At 32.6% G+C, this 23,912-nt stretch overlaps 2 protein-coding genes across 2 annotated transcripts in view; one reads left to right on the top strand and one right to left on the bottom strand.

Moving 5' to 3' along the window:
- The window catches only part of LOC134245491 (KICSTOR complex protein SZT2-like), a 61,678-nt gene extending 59,858 nt beyond the window's left edge, over window positions 1-1,820 (bottom strand). Inside the window, 3 exon segments of the mRNA XM_062727765.1 lie at window positions 508-726; window positions 1,411-1,536; window positions 1,644-1,820. Coding sequence (XP_062583749.1) covers window positions 508-726; window positions 1,411-1,536; window positions 1,644-1,688 — 390 coding nt within the window. The 5' untranslated portion in view covers window positions 1,689-1,820.
- A 16,187-nt stretch (window positions 1,821-18,007) lies between these two features.
- LOC134245474 (ryncolin-1-like) lies at window positions 18,008-22,611 on the top strand. Its single transcript, XM_062727752.1, has 5 exons — window positions 18,008-18,296; window positions 20,508-20,647; window positions 21,631-21,727; window positions 21,838-22,002; window positions 22,139-22,611. The coding sequence occupies exons 1-5, from the start codon at window positions 18,044-18,046 to the stop codon at window positions 22,381-22,383; spliced, it is 900 nt and encodes a 299-aa protein (XP_062583736.1). The 5' UTR covers window positions 18,008-18,043; the 3' UTR covers window positions 22,384-22,611.
- Window positions 22,612-23,912: the final 1,301 nt, after the last annotated feature.

The following is a 23,912-nucleotide window of genomic DNA, read 5'->3' as shown; positions in this document are numbered from 1 at the left end:
CTGTCAAAGTCATTGATAGACTTTCAAAACTCAGATAAAGGATTTCAATGATTTATTTATGAATTTTTTCTTTAATTTTTTCATAAGTAAAGTACTCAAATATGTTACCAAAAGTACTACATATGTATTTGAAAAATGTCGGAAATGAAAATAAAAAAATGTCGGAAATGAAAAATAAAAAATGTCGGAAATGAAAAATTGATAATTACCCAAAATTCCGGAAATGAAATGCAGCCTTTTATCAGCTAATAGACTTCAAGTCAAAAATGAAATGATTTGAAATAGAAATCTTTGAGTTTAGCATTTCCATATTTGGATGTAATAAATCATCAATTTATTTGTTAGATAACACTTTGACTTTCATATGTGCAGTTTACTGTACTCTTTTTCAATTTTCATTCAGTGAATTCAAACAAACTTTACAAATTTTTTTACTTCAGTAAATTAAATTGTAAATATTGTTTAACTTTGACATTAAAATGTGAAAAATATAAAACAAAGATGTACCACAGAGAGAGCTGAGGGGCTGAAGTCTAACACAAAGACAAGTCTGTATCTCTTGGCGATGAAATGGACGACAGTGGAGGGCACCAGGCGGAAACTGATAGAGGCCCGCTCAGTCTGTGGTGGTGGGGAGGCATTGGGGGAATCGTCAGTCCCAAAATGGACCACTGCCTCCTCCTCCATCACCACCCCCACCACTGTTAGCTCTTTGTTGGTCTCCTCCTTAAAAAATGGACATATCAAATTTATTTCAGTCTTTACTATATTTGCAGTAAAATGTGCTTATAGTGAACATGCCTGTAAAGAAATATATACATTCACTGTGTTTTTCTACTAAGCCAACTGTGAAATTGACTTGAATACCATTTTCGTGTAAACTAAAAACATTCCTTAATTAATGCTTAAAGCAAAGTGCTTTTTATTCCCCATGGGTTGTTAGCAAATTGTTTATCTAACAGATATCATAACAAATTACATTTATAATGAAGCAAAATCGCCCATCTTTGGCACTTCCTTATAACTGTATTTTAAATTAATGTATATTTCATAAAATGATTTTGACAACTGAATCTCCTGGTACATAAATGAGAACTTACAGCACTTAAATTATCTACTTTTAATTATAACCCTTTTTAAATGTACATAATTATGTTTTTTCCGTCATTCACCATGGAATTACTGGAGCATTAAACCCCAAAGTTTTCACTCCAGAAAGGGAAAAAGCAAGAAGGAGAGGAATACCAATTGTTTTCATGCCACTTGTGTGGGATAATTGTACATTAATTTTGTATATATCTATATCAACATTTTAACTACATAATTTGATGAAGTTGTATTCAAAAAGGGAAATGTATGAACCAAGGACCATTATTCTACAAAGTGTAGCCATTGAGGTAATCCACTCACCACACATGATTCTGGTGAAAATTCTAATACTGAGTTGATGTGATGAAAAAACCATGATGCTCTTATGTTCCTCGATATTCTGTAATCTTTCTTCATTAACAGGTACACGTCTTTAGCTGGTAACACCTATAAAAATAATATTTACAACATCAATAATAACAAACTGTGAGAATACGACCAGTCAGCTGATCTTACAGAGGAAATTCGATCTGCAAAATAATTCAAACACTTACTCTTTCTTCAGTTCCATTTTCACTATCACTTTCTGAGTCTCCCATGTTCAAGAAAAAAATTCAGGTCATCAAAGTTCTTTCTTCAATGCATTGTTTCCATTCTGCATCATGATTCATTATTTAAGGTAGAAATCTTCTGCAAGATGCATCTGTATCATCCACAAACATCGTGTTTACAAAAATATAGATCTAGGTCAACAATCCTGGTCAGTGACAAGCTTGTCGTATAAAAAATACAGAGAATTGAAAATACTCGTATCATAGGCGTGGGAACCTAGGGAGGGGGGGAGGGCTTTGCCCCCACTTTTTTTTCAAATATACACGTTACATTATATATAGGCATTGAAAACTGTGGTTTACCTTTTTTTGTTGGTTTAGCCCCCACACAGCCCCCCCCCCCACTTCAATTTTTTCCCGGGCGATGCCTGTGCGTACTGAATTTTAACCATTTGACAGGACAATTTTTAATAAAACATACCAGTAAACAAGTTTTTCCTTAAATTCTCTCGCGTCGATTAGGTATGGAAGCGTATCAGGGCCGCAGCAGTACATCTTTTTAAAAATTTGTTTTAACTAGTTAAATCAGAGCTAGACTTATAAAACCAATGGTTTTACATGTCTCTGGTTAAATTAATGATTATTATGCGTGAAATTTTTATAATAAAAATAAGGGCCTGCTGGAAAAGCTCTCAACAGTCCCACTAAAGCCTTATTATTGGCCAAAGCCTTTGACAGTTGCAAATTATTTTCAGAAATCCGACTTATACTAAGATTTTTGATGATTTGGCCTGGCTTTCGTAGATCTGTATATACATTTCAAATTTTGTCAAAAATTGTACTTTGTTTTATCAAAATACTAATTTGTTTTATTATAGATTAGCCTACTAATTTGTTATATCAAATTAATAATTTGTTTTAACAAATAAATAATCCGTTATAACAAATTATCTATCTGTTATATCAAATTATTAATCTGTTATATCAAAATTAATACATGTAATCTGTAATATCAAATTATCAATCTTTAATCAGTTATAATAAATTAGTAATCTGTTATAACAAATTAGTAATTAATCTGTTATACCAAATTACTAATGTGTTATAACAAATTATTAATTTGTTTAAGCAAATTACTAATTTGTTTAGACAAAATAATAATTTGTTTAAACAAATTAATAATTTGTTTAAATAAATTACTAATTTGTTAAAACAAATTAAAAAAAAATGATACTGCTGCGGCCCTCATACGCTTCCGTAGATATCAGTAACAAAAAATAATTTCATTTTTGGATTCTTAGATAAGAGGAAAAAGATACAAAATAATCTTGTTCTATGACTTAAATATTATATCTACACAATGAGGTGCACAGGGAAGACACTTAATGTACCTGCTGCAATATCGCTTATGAAGACATTTTATGAAACTAAAAAATATGTTGCATACAAAAATGGTGAAAAGGATATGTTTGATACCTGCTGGAACTGTGGGAAGCTTTTATTTCAACTAATTTTTAGATTGATATAAATATTATGGATACATGCACTCCTTTCTCTTCTCTCCCCCTCCCTAGCTTTCTCTCTCCTCTTCCCTCCTCGATCTCCCCCCCCCCCTCTCTCTCTCTCTAAAATGAAAAAAATCACCTTCTGTATGTGTTATTAATCACTTATTGTATGAAATAACAGATTATGAAAAACAAAAATAAAGAATTATATATATATAAAAAGAAAGTGGGGGGAGGTAATTGAAAGTGTGAGTGTGTGTGTGTTGGGGGGGGGGGGCTAAACTAACTAAAAAAGGTTAAAACCCCATTTTTCAATGCCTATATTATGTGTATAAGTAAGTAAGTAAGTAAATCTTTTATTTTAGTGACATGTGTTATACAGTACAAGAAGAATCATTTAATACAACATTTATTATCCAAACACCCAGCCCATCGGACCTATATGTCACTTTTAACAAAATTAAATGAAAAATATTTAAACAAAGATTACGCATAGCGTATTTTGTACAGTAGAGATTGCCTGTGCATGTATGAAAGGTATATAGATATTTTGAGGTCTGCTTAGGAAATTTGTTAAAAGGAAAATTACACTATCTAAATTTGACATAGAAAAAGTTGGGTTACTTTTAATACTAGAAAATAAATCTGATCTGTAATTGGAATATTCTGTACAATTTAATTAAAAGTGGTACTCGTCTTCTACTACATCCTGAGAACAAAAATTACATATCTATCTTTATATATTTGCAAAGTGGGGGGCTAAGCTAAGCCCCCCCGCCAGCCCCCCGGTTACGACGCCTATGATAAATTTCATAAAATTATAAATTTTAATAATTTTCTTTCTGTTAGAATGTAGAATATCCTAATGAATGTGAAAGATTGCAGCAAATTACAAATACCATTTTTGGCATGCTACCGGAAACGTGTTTTTTATTGGCTCGGTCAAAACAAAAAATCTGAAACAAAAATAAATTTTAAGAACAATTAATTTATTTTATTCAGATTTGATTTGATATTTATCCAGACCAGAATCATGTATTATCTGTTAAAGCGTAGACGCATACGTTCTAAGTTCTATCTCTAAGCAACAATTTAAATGGGAAAAAATATGTGCACAATTTAATACATGTATTTCTTGCAAAGGAACAAAAATGGAAATGGATTCAATTTCGACCAGTTTCTTGACACCCGACACCTAGATCCGTCTTTTTTCTTTAACCCGATGTGGAAGCCTTCTCCTAATGGTTGTTATAAGGGGTCTAATTTGTTTTTCATTTTTCAGCAGGTATTCATTAAATTATCTTATAAAAAGTTGCTGCATAAACTGCTCCCCAAGGTGGGCGTGCATAAGATATAGAAGCAAAAAGTATTTAGTTTCCGGGTAAAAATTACGATACCTAAAATGACATAAATTTTACAAGTTTTTAAGAGGAAGTAAATTTTGTTTAGAATACATTAAAAATTACAGTTGCAAATGACACTATCAAAGCATTTATAAAGAAGATGGGCGTATTTGGTGTATGTTCTGCAGGAATCATTTGTACGAAACATTTATGGTTTAAATGCCCTTGGTTTGTTTGACTGACCCTAGCTGGTCAGATTTTAAAGCAGCCATAGGAATTTTTTTTTCATTTAGTTTGAAATGCCTTGTTAAATTGTAACATTCATGACCGTTTTTCTTAGGAGGTACAATAACATAGTAATGCTTCACGAAAAAAAAAAAACAACTATAAGAAAAAAAGGCTTTGATATACCAGTAATTTTTTTCCTTTGAATTTATTTTTGCAAAAATTCCATAAAATGCTAAAATTATATGTGTTTGCGGCCGATTTGATGCTTTGCATCAATTAAACTTTTATGCACTGTACAAGTGTACTTAAATTCATGGAAAATATTAAATAAACCTTTTTGTTTTCCTTTAAACGATAGGTTAAAATTCAGTTTTGTTAACGTATATTGATCATTTTTGTTCTAAAGTGCTGGTATACAGTGCTGCTTATGTTTGTATAAAATAGCGATAATGCTTCCTGAATAATTGATAGCTTTTTTCTTTTGAAAAAGATTTATTTTAATAGAAGTTAATCTACTCTTCAATATATTAGTGTTAGAAAGCTGAACTCTGATTGAACACTCCATATGGTTATTGATAGATCTTTTTTCTATATGTTGCTCAAAATTTATTTCGGTTGATAAAAAGAGAGGCAATTAAAAATGTAGGTTTCAAGTACTTATTTCCATCTACATGCATCTAGATGTATGAGAATCACCTGATATATTACGGACAAACACATCAGATGCAACTCTAATTTATTTTTTAATCACAAATGCATATTTTTTTGCAATTGTTCAAGACTTGTGTATCCTTAGCAAGTACGTTTATTATATATACATGAGACCAAGAAATCACTCATGAAATATGGAGTAAGTAATCAAACTCAAAAGTCTTGAGTGAAATGATACATAATGGGAGCAGAACAAACACGGACCTCTAAAACATGACATGGGTTCAGGTGCCATGAATCTGGAAGAGTTATCCTCCCCTGTATACCGGTCTCGACCGGCGACTGTCATTATAGGGCAAACGGAAAAAAGAGTTAAAATCATGGCCGAAAAATTTGTTGCCTGACGTCACGGGGTCAGGCACTACTAAGGATCAATATTTCCTATGTGCGAAGCGAAGAGGTCACAGTTAGCCAACAAAATTCTGTGCATGCTGATTTTCATCGGATTTTATTACATGCGTTTCAGCAACAACAGTTAGCAGAAAAATAACCATATTGCTGATACAATACATTAATGTATTGATTTCTTTTAGGATTTTGCTAGCAGGTATTTATTTCGTACTACTTCTTATACGGACACAGGAACGTAGCAACAGGGGGGCCCTACCCCCTTTTTTTCCCAACATTACCTTTACCATTGAAATGAACAAAAACCTCTTAAGAGGATGTACTGGCCAAATACATATCTGATCATAATCCCCCCCCCCCCTATCCAGTGGGTTTCCTCCTACAAAAACAGAGCATAGACTTATGCAAGTGTCCTCTCATATTTCAGGATTGAGAAAGTGTTTTACTTTTTTACAAATGTTTTTGATGTGAACCCCTCATCCCTGGGAAAAACTTTCTGAATCCGCGCCTGTCGCCATTCATATATCGCCGTCAAGTTTTTTGAGTCATTTAAGCATATACATGGGGCTTTATTTATCCCTCGTTTCCAACAATCTTTGATGTTCTGGCACACCCAAGAAACTGTTAAACATATTCTGAATGTCAGTCATAACCGTTACGATTCCAAATTTCTTGCAGTTATCATATTTTCAGCTGTCTTCTTCAAAGCCTATGCTGTATGCAGTTGAATCGTATTTATGTAACCTTTACATATAACCATGCTTTCCAGCATTAATCAATTACAGTAGTTATGTTCCCCAAACGAAGTTGGGGAACATATTGTTTTTACTCTGTTTCTTATTATGTTCCCCAAACGAAGTTGGGGAACATATTGTTTTTACTCTGTTTCTTATTATTATGTTCCCCAAACGAAGTTGGGGAACATATTGTTTTTACTCTGTTTCTTATTATTATTATTTTTCTTCTTCTTCTTCTTCCTGGGTACTTTTTTGTCCGGGAATGATCTCGCAAACTATACATCCGACCAAGGTGAAATGTTTTTAGGGTCAGTAGACATGTTATGTAGATTTGCGGAATGAAGGTCATTTTGCGCGCACGTGCTTGCAAGAGCGTGCACGTGCAACATGTGAAATGGCCGATTTAATTGATATAGGCGTAACTTTTTAAATTTTTGATGAAATGCTTTGAAACTTATAATATAAGGATATATTAGTAGCATAGACAATATGACATGGTCAAAATAGCAAGATCTCACGTGCATGCACGTGCATTTTGCTCTGATTGGCTGAAACTAAAGTCTCAATATCTTTCTTGTTTTTTGATGAAATCCTTAGAAATTTTGAAAATAGCCATGCATTAGGATATCCTACAACAAGATATATAGCAATTATCATGAAAACACGTGCATGCACGTGCGCTGCAATCTGATTGGCTTAAACTTTAAATAACTATAACTCCCTTAATTTTCAACCAAACAGGATGAGATTTGGAACATAGATAGATATATTTGACTACAACAAAAAAATATGGTCACCATGCACATACATACACGTGCATGTACTTGCGCTGCAATCTGATTGGTTGAAACTTTAAACAACTATAACTCCCTTGGTTTTCAACCAAACGGGATGGGATTTAGAACAAAGATAGATGTAACGGACATCTACAAGAAGGTATGGTCATTATGCTCATGCATGCACGTGCGAGCACCTACGCGCACGTGAAATGAGCAAAATAAAAAACACTTGAATGAGCTAACTTTTTAAAACTTTTGGATTAAATACTTTAATGTTTAGTATATTGAAATATATAGATTGTGTAGACAAGATGATATGGTCATTACGCACATGCATTCACATGCGCACGCGTGCAATGCTAAAATTTGAATGAACTTTCTACACTTCTTAATAAACGTTGTTAAAGTTTCAAAGGCATCGAGTTTGTCTTATTTTATGAAGCTCCCAGGGAATATGGCACCAAAAGGGAGTTGGGGATCGTTTGTTGAACATCTGTAACGGTCCCCGTTACAATTAGCACTAGTTATGTTCCCCAAACGAAGTTGGGGAACATATTGTTTTTACTCTGTTTCTTATTATTATTATTTTTCTTCTCGGGAAAATTTTGTCCGCGAATGATCTTGTAAAGTACACATCCGATTAAGGGGAAACCTTTTTAGGGTAAGTAGGCATGTTGTGTAGATTTGCGGAACGAAGGTCATTTTGCGCGCACGTGCTTGCAAGAGCGCGCACGTGCAACACGTGAAATGACCAATATACTTGAAATTGCCGTAACTTTTACATTTTTCGATGTAATGCTTTGATATTTAGAATATATAGACATATTATAAATGTAGATAAGATGACATTGTCAACATGCCATTTTGTGTGCACGTGCTTGCAAGAGCGCGCACGAGCAACACGTGAAATGACCGATTTAATTGATATAGGCGTAAATTTTTACCTTTTTGATGAAATGCTTTGAAACTCATAATATAAGGATATAGTAGTAGCATAGACAATATGACATGGTAAAAATAGCAAGATCTCACGCGCATGCACGTGCGCTTCGCTCTGATTGGCTGAAACTAAAGTCTCAATATCTTTCTTGTTTGTTAATGAAATCCTTTGAAATTTTGAACATCGCCATGCAATAGGATATCCTACAACATGATATATAACAATTTTCATGAAAACACGTGCATGCACGTGTGCTGCAATCTGATTGGCTGAAAATTTAGAAAGCTGTAACTCCCTTGGATTTCAACCAAACACGATGGGATTTGAGACAAAGATAGATATAATAGACTTCTACAAGAAGATATGGTCAACATGCACATCCATACACGTGCGTGTACGGTGCTGCAATCTGATTGGCTGAAACTTTAAATAGCTATAACTCCCTTAGTTTTAAACCAAACAGGATGAGTTTTGGAAAATAGATAGATGTAATAGACTTCTACAACAAAAAGGTATGATCACCATGCACATCCATACATACCCTGCAATCTGATTGGCTGACACTTTAATCAGCTATAACTCCCTTGGTTTTCAACCAAACGAAGTGGGATTTAGAACAAAGATAGATGTAATGGACTTCTACAAGAAGGTATGTCACCATGCTCATGTATGCACGTGCGTGCACGTGAAATGAGTAAAATCAAAAATAAACTTGAAAGAGCAAATTTTTAATACTTTTGGATTAAATACTTTAATATTTAGTATATTAAAGTATATAGATTGTGTAGACAAGATGATATGGTCATTACGCACATGCATTCACATGCGCACGTGTGCAATGCTAAAATTTGAATGAAATTGTAACACCTCTGGGTAAACGTTGTTAAAGTCTCAAATGCAACAAGTTTGTCTGATTAAATGAAGCTTACAGGGAATATGGCACCAAAAGGGAGATGGGGAGCGTTTGGGGAACATCTGTAACGGTCCCCGTTACAATTAGCACTAGTTATTATTATTTTTCTTCTTCTTCTTCCTGGGTACTTTTTTGTCCGGGAATGATCTTGTAAACTGTTCGTCCGATGTAGGTAAAACCTTTTTAGGGTCAGTAGACATGTTATGTAGATTTGCGGAATCAAGGTCATTTTGTGTGCACGTGCTTGCAAGAGCGCACACGTGCAATAGGTGAAATGACCAATATAATGGATATTGCCGTAACTTTCCTATTTTTTGATGAAATTTTTTGAAACTCATAATGTAAGGATACATTAGTAGTATAGACAAGCTGGCATGGTCAAAAAAGCAAGAACTCACGCGCATGCACGTGCGCTTCGCTCTGATTGGCTGAAACTAAAGTCTCAATATCTTTCTTGTTTCTTGTCATAATCCTTTGAAATTTTGAACATAGTCCTACATTATGAAGATCTACAGCATGATATATAAAAATGTTCATGAAAGCTTGCGCATGCGCGTATGCTGCAATCTGATTGGCTGAAACTTTAAATGGCTATATCTCCTTTGTATTTTGACGAAATGCTTTAAAATTTAAAACATAGTCATGCATTAGGATATCCTACAAGATGATCTAGAAAAAAAATCATGAAATTACGCGCATGCACGTGTGCTGCAATCTGATTGGCTGAAACTTGAAATGGCTATAACTCCCTTGTTTTTCAACCAAACAGGATGGGATTTAGAATACTGATAGATATAAGGGACTCCTACAAGAAAGTATGGTGATCATGCTCGTGCACGCACGTGCGTGCATTTCGAACAAGTGAAATTAATTAAAAAACACTTGAATGAGTGATTTTTAATACTTTTGGACTGAATGCTTTAATATATAGTATATTAAAATATATAGATAGTGTAGACAAGATGATATGGTCATATCGCACATGTATTCACATGCGCACAGGTGCAATGGTAAAATTTGAATATAATTGGTATCCTTCTGGGAAAACGTTGTTAAAGTCATATATGCACAGAGTTTGTCTTATTTAATGAAGCTTACAGGGAATATGGCACCAAAAGGGAGTTGGGGAGCGTTTGGGGAACATCTGTAACGGTTCCCGTTACAATTAGCACTAGTTATTATTATTATTATTTTTCTTCTTCCTGGGAAAATTTTGTCCACGAATGATCTTGTAAACTACACATCCGACTTAGGTGAAACCTTTTTAGGGTTGGTAGGCATGTAATGTAGAGTTGCCGAACAAAGGTCATTTTGCGTGCACGTGCCTGCAAGAGCGAGCACGTGCAACACGTGAAATGACTAATATAATGTATATTGCCGTAACTTTTCTATTTTTTGATGAAATGTTTTGAAACTCATAATGTAAGGATATATTAGTAGCATAGACAATATGACATGGTCAAAATAGCAAGATCTCACGCGCATGCACGTGCACTTCACTCTGATTGGCTGAAACTAAAGTCTCAATATCTTTCTTGTTTTTTTTATAAAATCCTTTGAAATTTTGAACTTAGTCATGCATTAGGGAGATCTACACCATGATATATAAAAATTATCATGAAAGCACGTTCATGCATGTGTGCTGGTAAGAGCGCGCACGCGCAACATGTGAAATTACCAATATAAGGATGAAGTCATAACTTTTCTATTTCTCGATGGAATTTTTTGAAACTCGCAATGCATGGATATATTAGTAGTATAGACAAGATGGCATGGTCAAAATAGCAAGATCTCACGCGCATGCAGGTGCGCTTTGCTCTGATTGGCTGAAACTAAAGTCTCAATATCTTTCTTGTTTCTTGTCATAATCTTTTGAAATTTTAAACGTAATCCTACATTATGAAGATCTACAGCATGATATATAAAAATATTCATGAAAGCATTCGCATGCGCGCGTGCTGCAACCTGATTGGCTGAAACTTTAAATGGCTGTATCTCCTTTGTTTAAAGACGAAATGCTTTGAAATTTAAAACATAGTCATGCATTAGGATATCCTAAAATATGATATAGAAAAAAATTCATGAAATCACGAGCATGCACGTGTGCTGTAATCTGATTGGCTGAAACTTTATATGGCTATATCTCCTTTGTTTTTTGACAAAATGTTTGGAATTTTAAAATATAGTCATTCATTTAGATATCCTTCAATACGATAAAGATAAAAATTTATGAAATCACACGCATGCATGTGTGCTGCAATCTGATTGGCTGAAACTTCAAATGGCTACAACTCCCTTGTTTTTCAACCAAACAGGATGGGATTCAGAACATAGATAAATATAAGGGACTCCTACAAGAAGGTGTAGTCATTATGCACGTGAAATGAGTAAAATTAAAAATACACTCGAATGAGTGTATTTTTAAATACTTTTTGATTAAATGCTTTGATAATAAGCATATAAAAATTTTAGATAGTGTAGACAAGATGATATGGTCGTTACGCACATGAACACGTGTGCAATGCCTATTTTTAAATATATTTTGTATTTTTCTGGGAAGACCTTGATTTAGTCTAAATTCCATAAAGTATTTCTTATTTGATAGAGATTACAGGGAATATGGCACCAAAAGGGAGTTGGGGAGCGTTTGGGGAACATCTGTAACGGTCCCCGTTACAATTAGCACTAGTTTTTTCTCTTATTTACTTCATCCTCTAAAACCATTTTTAGACTCGCGTAGAGAGGTGTTCATCTTTACGTTGCGGGTTCGAGTCTACAGCGGGACATGTACATGATTTCATTTTTATGCGCCTGGATCGATAGATCCGAGGCGTATATTGTTTTTGTCCTGTCTGTCTGTCTGTCTGTCTGTTTGTTTGTTTGTTTGTTTGTTTGTTTGTCCCCTAACTTTAACCTTCGCCATAACTTTTAAGCCATGAAAGGTAGAAACTTCATATTTGGTATGCATACTTCACTAATGAGTTGCTTTCAATTGACACTAATATTAATGACCTTGTGACCTTGAATGTGACATATATGCTAAAAATAGCTTTTCTGTCTGCAAACTTAACTTTCGCCATAACTTTTGAAACATAAAAGATAGAGACTTCATATTTAGTATGCATACTACACAAATAAAGTTCTTTCAAATGACACCAAGGTCAATGACTTGGTGACCTTGACTGTGACCTATATGCTAAAAATAGCTTTTTTTTGTAACTTTCACCATAACTTTTGAACCATAAAAGATAGAGACTTCATTTTTGGTGTGCATACTCCACTAATCAAGTTCTTTCCAATGACATCAAGGTCAATGACCTGGTGACCTTGACTGTGACCTATGCAATACAGTATGCTTAAAATAGCTTTTTAGATTTTTGTTGCCGCAGGGCGCATTGTGTTTCACAAACACATCTTGTTTATTTGAGATACAAACAATATATACGATTAATATAAAATGTATTCTTTTTCCATTGTTCTGATGAGTATCATACAACTTAAAATGAATGCATGATTTTTTGTGCAACATGTTCATAATTTACTCTAGTGAAATAATCTAACCCCCCCCCCCCCCCCCCCCTCCAATGTAAACGTTTATAACTTATCATGCTTATAGGTTCTATAAATATTGATGGCATTAGTCAGGCAAGCTTTTTGAAAAGCTGTTACTTGTGATAGATTGTATTTTCTGACAAGGTAACTGCATCAACCATTTGCAAAATGTAGACTTTAAACAAGACTATTGATATCCTTCTTGCATCACTTGCCCCGTTTAGGAAACTAAACGTAAGTAGAACAGTCTAATCAACTGGAAGAGACAAACTCCATAATGCAGGTGACAGATACATAAATAAGGGAAGGTAACGATAGAAAAGTTAAAGTGATGAAATTTATCAATAAGTATAATTTTCGTCTTTTTCTAGTACAATTTCAAAATACGAAACAGACATACCAGACTTAGTAGTATTTTGGATTCAAAGGAATTATATCAAAGTACAACTGTTATTGTTATAGCAGTATGAGCTGCATTTTTGAGAATTTTATTTTGCTGTTGAAATGAGTTATTATGATAAATTTTTATGTATCTTAAACTTTTATGGTCAATTAGACTGAAATAAAGCAGAAGAAAGACTTCTATACACAATTCAATACACAGTTTTATAGATAAGATAAGATTTATTGATACCAATTTGGGGCCCATCAGGGCATACAAGTAATGAAAAAAAACATACAAGAAGAAATTCAAAATTGATAGTAGCAACTAACAAAAGATTAATGATGATACAACAGTTGGTGATTACAACATAAATAATCTACATACTGTAAATATAAGGCTTTTTTTTTACTAAAGTATAAACATTATTACTCTTTGTACTTATTTGTTTCTTTTTTTTAACATTGCATAATTTGCTATTTCTTATTTTAAAAATATTGATTAAAAAATTACCCAGCTTGATAAGCAACATGTCATTTTCATTAGACATAATCCATAAAAAATTTTCTTTATTTGTTAAAGTATAGAAATTTTTATTACTTTTAACAATAATCTTAAAAAAGTCATCTCTATCATGTTTATATAATGGGCATTCAATCAGTGAGTGTATCTCATCTTCCACACAGTTCATGTCGCACATTCTACAAATTCTTTCATTTCTTGCAAGGGTGGTTTGCTCTCCTACAGACTTTATTTTTTTTTTTCATATCTTCCACTTTCTATTCTGAGATTATGTGGGCTTATTAAAAAAAAATATTGTACAGGACGACAAAACTGTAATTTTGATTCAATCGAAGCGTATAATTAGTCCTTCCATCGCAAATATGAACTATAAAAGTTTATTAACGTTATTTTTTCTGTCTTTGAAATATTCATTTAAAATTTTGCAACAAATAATTCCGACATCAAAGTTGCAGCTCATATTGCTTTAAATGATAAAACGCCGCTGCTATACAAAACTGATAAAACTTCGTCCATATATAAAAATATTGAACCTAAGGCTATAGAAAGAGACATAGGTGTATAAAATATTGAAAAGTTGTTCATTTTGAAGTTATTGATTTTGATAAAATTTTGTGATTTCAAAGAGCTAAGTCCCCTTTATGCATAAAATGAGTTTCACAAACAAAGAGGATGCCCCCCCCCCCCCAATTATTTATGTAGTATACAATGCCCACCAAGACTTCTACAATATTTTATGTATATTTACTTGTGTAAAATTGGTCGTAATGATATACTTGAATAGATACCGGTAATGAGTTAGTCAGTTATATCGGCACTGAATTCATCACATAATTTTTTTAAAATAAGGTTATGTTCTCATATGATGATGTAAGATTGATAATGCTTATTTGGGGGATTCGATACAATGTAAAATATTTACATTTCCAATAAATATCCCCTATGATTCTTTGCAAAATAAAATGCAGTTCATTTTCTCATGAATTACATTACATATGTACCACAAGTAACCATGAATATCTCCATTGTTACGTCAAAATACCGCTCTTGACGTCAAAAAATATTATAGTTTGCAATTCAGTGTAAAATTTTACGTTACGTCACGATCTTTTTCATCAGATGCATCCAGCGTAAACAACTCACGTGATTGGTCAATTACTCAAATTATCAACATTGACAGGAAATAATCTGTTGCACGGGCAACCAATCAGGGTTAAGAAAAGAGTTCCAGTCGTAAAGCTTGCGGTTAGGAGGCGTGAACAATTTACCTTGAGCGCAGCTTTCAACTAGATCGTGACGTAACGTGAAACTTTACACTTAGCTGCAAACTATAATATAGCGCACACTGTTTTGCTTTAAAAATGACAGGTGAATGGCGTAGATGTATGGCAAGTCATCAGAAAAATAATGTAAATATAAGAAATGAATTTAATTTCTGAAGATTCATGAGGTATATGAACTACACCTCTTCACGCCGCATATTTATCATGAAGCGTCGTCGTTCATTACCTCATGAATCTTCAAAAATTAAATTCATTTCTTAAATATATATTTTATTAATATTAAACTGATCTAAGTCTTTTTGACAAAACTCATTTAATTTGTCAATTAATGCATACATTGTAAGTTCATTAAAATTATTCATCTAATTTCATTTAGGAAAGACAATGATAATGTGTTTAAATGAGTCCAGTTGAATTGGTGTACTTTAATTATTACATTTTAAAATAAATATTTTGTAACTTTATATTTATTAGATGTTTTATTATTTTGAGAGTCAGAAATCGTACAATTGCCTGGTAATGAAAATAGAGTATTTAATAAACCATATTTTCAGCATACCTTTTGTTCATCTTTGAAATATAAGCCGTGAGAAGTTTTGATTTAAGAGTTTTTTTGGATAGGTTATGAAAATGTGTCATGAAGAGAATATTATCAATATCGATCGTATCCGTCCAGTAAGTGTTTTATTGTGTCCTATTCATTTGAATTTAAACTTCCTGGTTCAAGATGTGATGCTGCAAACAAAACCTTCAATGGAATCCTAAGTACGTACTGTTTTCTCATCTTTTCGGTTCTCTTTTCAAAGGACAATCTTTTATTCAGAAAACGAGACTTTTGTATGCCTTTTACAATAAAGTATTCTTTATGAGCGACAGGCTATAAAGTATAATCTTCAGTGCAACGTTTACCAATGCAATGTAAAGATATCGAAAAGAAATTGTGCTCAAAAGTCTATTTAAATAATACAAAATCTAACAAAGCAAAATAGGGCCTCTAAAGACATGTGATGGTGGGGTCACGTGCCAGGGAAGAGTAAGCATCCCCAGTCGACTAGTTAAACTCACAGCACACAATTAAGTGTGAGAGTGATGACTTAACAACTTGAATGAAAGATCCAGTCCATATTCGACTTGATACCAAACTACATGAATATAATATGCAGCAATATACCCTTATCACCTTTATATGGAGGTTATATCTCATTTTTCCCAATTATTCGATACGGAAGACCATGCTTTACGTATGAAGAATTTCTAAAATGAGGTACATTATTGACAAACAAGTTGATGAAACAAGAATATCAGCAGTCTTGTTAAAAGTCATCACTTCTATGTTCTATATGGTTGGAACAACGGCCTTGTCAGTAAATACAATATATATCATTAAGTGAAATGCTGACTGACGTCTTTCATACTTACTGCTCAGTCATCATATACACAGTGAATTGTCGACGGATTTTCCGTTATTTAACGATCATGACAAGAAGAACACAGCGGGTGTGATCGGTAGCCAGGGGATGCTCTCTCCTCCATGGCACCTGACACCATTTCTGATGTTTTAGAGGTCCGTCTTTGCCCAGCTCCAGATTTTAATCATTTGACTTTGGAGCATGTTGGAAAATCTTTGACTCGATGATAAATTGTATTTGCTGACAATATCATTATACATGTATCGACCATAGAACTTACGAAATGATGACTTTAAACGAGACTGCTGAATTTTCTTGTTTCATCAACTTGTTTATCAATAGATTAATACCTCGTTTTAGAAATAGTTCATACGAAGAGCATGCTCTTGTGTATTAAATCAACTGAGACATATAGCTCCGTATGCAGGTGATGAAGGTATATTGCTACATGAATAAGGGAAGTTGACGGTTGAAAAGTTAAAGTCATCAAGTTGTTGTTAGTTTACAAATAATGTCTTTTTCAAGTAAAATATCCAAATATGAAACAGAAGAGTCAGACTTTGTGGTATCTCTTATCTTAAGCCCATCAAGATATATCGTATCGACATAAGAATGGAAAATACCATTGGTAATTGACAATACGTCGTCGATATACATTTATCTATTCTAAATGTCGAGTTGTAGGCCACAGTGAGTTATTTCTTCTTTTCATGCATAAAAGTTTTCACACATTCATCTTTTAGATGTAAACTTCAGAGTACTTGTGTGTGCAATTAGAATGTTTTTAACAAAGAATAATTTTGCAAATTACCAATGACAAAGTAAGTAAATTTACACGTTCCATTTTATTGAAGAAGCAGCTGTCAAATAATTAAAAAAGCATGGACTTTAATTTATCGATGGGAATGATTGTGTATAAAGTTGAAAAGTTGTAAGTTTTTAAGCTATTGAATTTGGTAAAATCTTGTCATTTCAAAATTTTCAAAAGTTCCTTGGATTTTTAAGTATCCACATCTGATTTACACCACTTCTTGAATATATTGTTGCACAGTACTCTTGAAGTGTCTCCTTCACTACTGTTAATATCTTAGTGAGGAGCAAAGAAAGAGCCTTTACTGAACATTTACTAGAACCCACTTTGCATCTTTGCTTGTAAGGATTCTTATGAAGTTTCAGAATAACAACAGAAAAGGTGTAATATTTTTGAATGCTTATATATTTTGATACTCCATTTTTTCCATATATCAGTGCAGTAACATAAGTTCAACATCATGAAGATAGTATCATAATGCACTTAAAGGGAAGAACATCGGAAATGTATAATAAAATTTTAATACAAATGTATTTTCTTCTATTGATCTACCTCAAAACGATAAAGGTCTGGATTGTTTCTCACACCAAATCTATCCGTGCTTTATGGCAATATATTATTTTATAATTTAAAAAAAAAAACTTTTTTCTTCATTTCATGAAAACACTTCAAATCGCAAAATCAATTGTTACGCATAAATTTAGATTCTTGATCTACAAGTACTCTCATCCTAGGGGGAGATTAAAAATTCACACCACTCGCAGGATCGGAATGGTGTTCAAGTGAAGAATCGATCATTTTTTATGCATTTAAATTAATTGCTGTTCAGACAATTTCGTATTATACGAGTGCATGCTCACAACTAAAGGTCCTAACAACAGCAATGACGAGCCTTAATGTAAATCACATTAAACTTTTCGTCATATTTGAGTTTTTTACCATGGCGTTTTCATCTTCACAAATTTCATACCAGATTCCGGATTGTAATATAAAAAACGGTTACGATTCACTAATAGGAGTTTGCAACACAGAATCTTTGTTAGAGTGCTCTGCCAAGTGCATCAATAACTGTAAATGCTTTGGTTTTAATCCACTGTCAAAGGTTTCAAACTGTCGCTTACACCGCAGTTGTGAAAAGGCTAATTCCACCAGTGATGGGAACAACTGGATATATTTTAATCCTAGTGGTAAAGGTACAGTGTCATAACAATGAAACAATGAAATAATCCTAAATCTGTAAACCAGAAACCATTATCTCTTTATTGAAAAATTAAAACGATACATTATAATATGTATGTAATAATCATTTCAGGGTTTTTTTTTTTGCCTTATTCTTGGTTTAATTCTTCTTTTTAAAACAAAGTTCTGTAAATAATTATAAAAAGTGAATAATTGTCAATAAAAAATTCTTTCACTGAATAACAAATTGTACCGCTAAAAACTGAAAAGACTACGTTTTATCAAAGATTTCTGAAAAAAAAATATTTGTAATAATTCATTTCAGATGTGTCTCAAAAAAAATTTAAGGAACTTATGGAAAATTTCAAATTACAAAATTTTACAAAAATCAACAACATAAAAACTTAAATTTTCAACTTTATACACAATTTTTTCATAAATGCCTATTTGTTGAAAACTGTTTCTTCAATAAAAATGTCTCTTAAATTGTCAAACTTGTCTTAATTTTCAAAATTATTTCTTAAAACTTCTGATTGTACACACAAATTCTTTGCTGCTATATGCTGCTTTCATTAACAATACATTTTGTCTTCCAACAATCTATTGACATGTCATTGCACTTTACAAACCTTTTTTGTATTCAAATGAAATTAAAATTAGTACATGAAAGCAATCATTTTTTTTTTAATATATCGAAGTTTGTCAATTAACAATGGTTATTTCAATTCTTTTATCGATACGATATATCCCGGCGAGCTTGAGAGAAAAGATACTACAGGTCTGAGACATCTGTTTCTTATTTGTATATTTTGCTAGAAAAAGACGTTAATGCTAATCTAACAACAAAAACAATGCTTTTAATAAAAATTTTAATTTTTCAATTAAAATTTGTATATGACTGCTTTTGCCACATGCATACTATATCTCTCATGCAATATTTATACAATTTCTAAAACAAGTTAAATTATTGACAAACAAGTTGATGAAGCAAAAATATAACAGTGTTTAACTTCTTAAGTTCTATGCGCGCATACAATTCCTTGTCAGCAAATACAATTCATCATTTGTCAAACGTCGTTTTTTCAAGCAACACACTATGTCCATGATTTTTTTGTTATTTTGCGCATACCAAGCAGCACACGATGGGTGTGACCGGTCGGCAGAGGATTCTCATTCTTCCACGGTACCTGATCCAACCTCTGATGTTTTGGAGGTCCATGTTTGCTCCGCTCCAATTTTGTAATATTTATAGACTTATGAGCTTGAATACTGTTTGTTATCTCCATATATTTCACTCTAAAGATGAAGTTTAATAACATCAGTGTTTAACATTTTTAAAATTCAAATAATCAAAAGTGATAAGATCTACCAGATTTTTACTGGATTCCTAAATTTCATAACAATCCTTACAAACAGGCTAGAATACATTAATCCAGGGTCCAGCTAATGATTTACCAAGCTCTCATCTTTACACCCTTACAAAATATAAACTGTGGTAAAGGAGACTATCAAGAGGTACTGTGCTTCAGTATTTTAATATATCTAGAAGTGTACATCGAATGTGGACACACGAAAAATTTAAAATCATCAAACGTTAATAACATTAAAATCCGTCTTTTCTTCACAATTTACAACCATTTTCCTAGACTTTTTTTTTTATATATAAAGGACAACCACTTCTTAAAGAAATAAGAAATGGGAAATTTTCACATCTTGTGACTGGTCATCATCAAAGTTATATCGCTAAATATATTCCTGTCTCTACACAAAAGCACTCTTAAGTTGATATTTAAAAGAAGCTGAAGTTTAACATAGCATTTATGTTGACGTTAAGACCAAGTTTTTGTTAAAGTCAGCAGTTAATTCTATAGACGTTTAAAGAACCAATCATCTGGGGCTTATTTAGCTGACTTATTTCATACCAATTGTTAGGCATTTGCTGTTTCTAATATATTTGGGCTTCTTTCGATGACTTGTTTAATACCATTTATTTTAGCATTTAAATAATTAAATATAAGAAATATAACCGATAATTTGGGCTTATTTGGCTGACTTAACTCCTTCTGCTCCTTCTAGGCCACTGATCCCATCTCTATGACTCATAGGGCCCCTTGTGTATGCCCCGCTCACAGATTTGCATTTTTGGTTGATTTTTTAAGATCAAAGACCCGTTATCTTTGCCTTTTTTACATATGCAAATGTTTCAACTTAAAATTCACTTTTAGGCCTTCTTGCCAAAAGTTGCTTGGATCTATTCAATGCTGGACGGAATTGCTCAAGACTATACACCATTTACCCATGGATGGACTACGATCGACCTGTGGAAGTTTTCTGTGATATGTCTACAGATGGCGGTGGTTGGACGGTAAATAGAAAAAATTATAATAATAAAATGCTTTCTTTGGATGCATGATTAATGAAAATTCAGTGAATATAAATATTGATTGATGCATTGCAAGTTATTAAGTGATTATTACGTTAAAGTTTACTGAAAGATATTTCTACGCCATCAAAAATTGGTTTAAAAAATCCGATGGAAATAGTCCAGAATATGGCATTACATGTACATGTATCATATGTACTGTATCTTCATGCAGCAGTCTTGTATTCATATTTAATCAATAATCGCCTTGAGGTTAAAATCTAGCAACAAAACAGGTGTCTACTGATTTTTCAAATTCCTTTAACGATGTTTTGTAACTATAGCTGGATGAAATGAAGAAAATTATGTATGCATAGAGGACTTTTTCTACATCAAACAAATGAAATGTATAAATTTCCGCCAGAATTTTTTTAAAGGTCAGACGATACGTTTCTCAAATATATCTTTTGTATTTCTCCGTATTATATAAAAGGTTATGCATATTTGTCATTCGCTTGTAATTTCTACATTGTTTTCAATACGTTTTTAAATATAAGTACATCAAAAATTGTGGTATAGGCCATTCAGAAGATTGTCCATAATGGTTACACATGTATCAGAAACATCACCCTGTGGTATCATGGACAAATGCCTGGTAAGGTACCCTAATTTTTTGTGAGGAGACTTGTTTAAATATCTATACTTTAATGACAAATTCTTGGGAAAAATCATATATTTTTTGAGGAACGTATCATCTGACATTAAGTAACATTGAATTGAATGAAGATTATATAATTTTTATAGATTTTAAATTTTATTCCTTGAAAAACTCGGGGAAAAATATCATTGAATTATAAAGTCGTGTTGAATCTTGCAACATAAAGACGATCAAAACGTATTTACTAAATCTTAGTCTTTAAGCTTCGTAGTTCTTTTAAAAATCTTTAACTAACAAATAATGAAAAATAAACTGTATTGAATATCAGATTATACAGAGAAGATTGGACGGATCTTTAAGTTTCAACAGACCATGGACAGAATATAAACAAGGATTTGGGAAGGCCGATAGCGAGCATTGGTTAGGTTGGTGGTTTTCTTTTATTCTTTTCTTTTCTTTTTCTGTTAATTACAAATCAGGATAAATAAATGAATAACGGTTTTGATTTTATTTTATAAAACATATGTACATTTAGGCAATGACTATATTCATCAACTGACGATTTCTACACCCTCCTTGTATGTGGGAATTACATTGAATAATGGAACATCATTCTATGCGCATTACCCTCAATTCTCAATCTCAGATGAGACAGATGGCTATAGACTCCACTTAAATGGAACAGCTTTGGGAACTCTTGGTAAGATTAAGGTGTAAATATAATGAGATAATCAACATCTGAAGATAATGTTTGCTTATATTCGCCCCTCCAAAACACTTCTTAACTTTGAATATGATTATAAGTGTCTACACAGATGACAATTTTCATTTTTCAGACGATAGCATGAGAGCTGCTGCAGCAATGAATATAACTGGTTGGAGATTTTCCACCCCAGATAGGGACTATGATGCATGGCCAGAAGGAAGTTGTTCCTCACACTTTAAAGGCGGGTGGTGGTTTAACTGGTGCTCACACACCTTTCTGAACGGTGAATGGGGACTAGCTTCCTGGGAACGTCCATGGATTGCACAGGTTTCCGACGGAACGAGTGTCGCTTCAACAGTAATGATGATTCGTTAAAGATGATTGTCAGACTTTATCTTTTGCATCTCGTGCAAAAGCGGAGAGTAATTTCTATTTTAAAAAAAAATAAGTAAATAAACTTATTCAATTTGAACATTATTTATCTCTTCAAGGGTATTGAAATATCATTCTAAATTAAGTGAATTTCATGGGATCAATGAACTTTGTAAGACATGCAGTATTCCAATCTTGTACGAATTTAGCTACTGAGTAGCATTAAGAACATTTCACCCAACTTTATATTAGTTACTGAGTATGTTTTATGCACATGCATGTATGTTTCGAACGTGCTTTTTAAAAGAAAACTCGTGCATAAGTTCTTTAAATGGAAATAAAATTGACAATAACCAAAACCGAAAGAGACAAGATACTGGGTAATACTAATACACACTGCATTTTTCATTCACGAACTTGATATCATCGGATGCAATTCGAATGCAATTATGTATTCTGAATTATTGATACTTCATTCCTGAGAAAGAGGAAGTGCTCTTTCTCTTTGTAAAATTAAACATTCATTATGTACTGCTCCCAGTTGGCGAAATAGTTAATAAACTAAATCAAATTTACAGTCATCATTTTATAAGTTCTATGGTCGATACAATGACATTGTCATTAAATACAATTTATCATTGAATTAAATCCTGACTGACGTTTTTCAAACTAATTGTTGGTCCATTATTTGTACACTGAATTGGTCAGCAGGGGATGCTCACTCCTCCATGGCACCTGATCCCACCTATGATGTTTTGTAGGTCTGTGTTTGCTCTGCTCCTATTTTGTATTGTTTTTATAGACTTTGATATTGAATACTGTTCGTTATCTACTTATCCCTTGAATTCATCATTGCATGTATTTTAATTGTATATTAGAAGATCTAGAATTTATTTTATAGAATATTATTTTCAAAGTAAATTGTTCACCGATTTCTTTCATGTTACCTTATCTTGACAGGAAGCACACGGCGGTTATAACCGGCCGAAAGGAGATGCTTAATCCTTTATGATGGTGTCTTCTACCTATTCCCACTCTTTAAAAATCTCAATTCCACCTTTTCTCACTTGCATAAAACAATAGATGTTTAGATAGTTTAACGATAATTAGACTAATTACATCCCCTCTTAGATTTACCTATATTTTGTGAGAAATATTATTTAAATCCTTAAAAAAAATAGGGATTTGAACAGAATTTATTGATCTCTTCACAATTTGAGAGATTAACAAAAAAGGTCTTACAAGAAAATGCACTTTAATAGCTTGATTTTAGAACATAAAATTAAGAGATTTATCGAGGTAAGGCAATTAAATAGGTGGATTCTAGAATGAACATATTTATTGGGAAAATATTATTTAATTCCCTGTAAAATCTTTTTTTTTCCCTTTCAAATATTGGTAAAAATTCTGATTTATTATTTTAAAAAGCAAATGTACCTGTCCTGTCATCTATAGATGTTCTTTAGTCATTGTTTATATAGTAATTGTATGTTTTCATAGTTAATTATTTGTTGACACAAAAATTCCAGCTA

The sequence above is a fragment of the Saccostrea cucullata genome, unplaced genomic scaffold (genome assembly GCF_032062105.1).
Source record: "Saccostrea cucullata isolate Sc308-1 unplaced genomic scaffold, CSIRO_AGI_Scuc_v1 ctg923, whole genome shotgun sequence".
NCBI lineage: Eukaryota > Metazoa > Mollusca > Bivalvia > Ostreida > Ostreidae > Saccostrea > Saccostrea cuccullata.
Note: the sequence above shows the minus strand (reverse complement) of the source record. Positions and strands in the feature narration are given on the sequence as shown.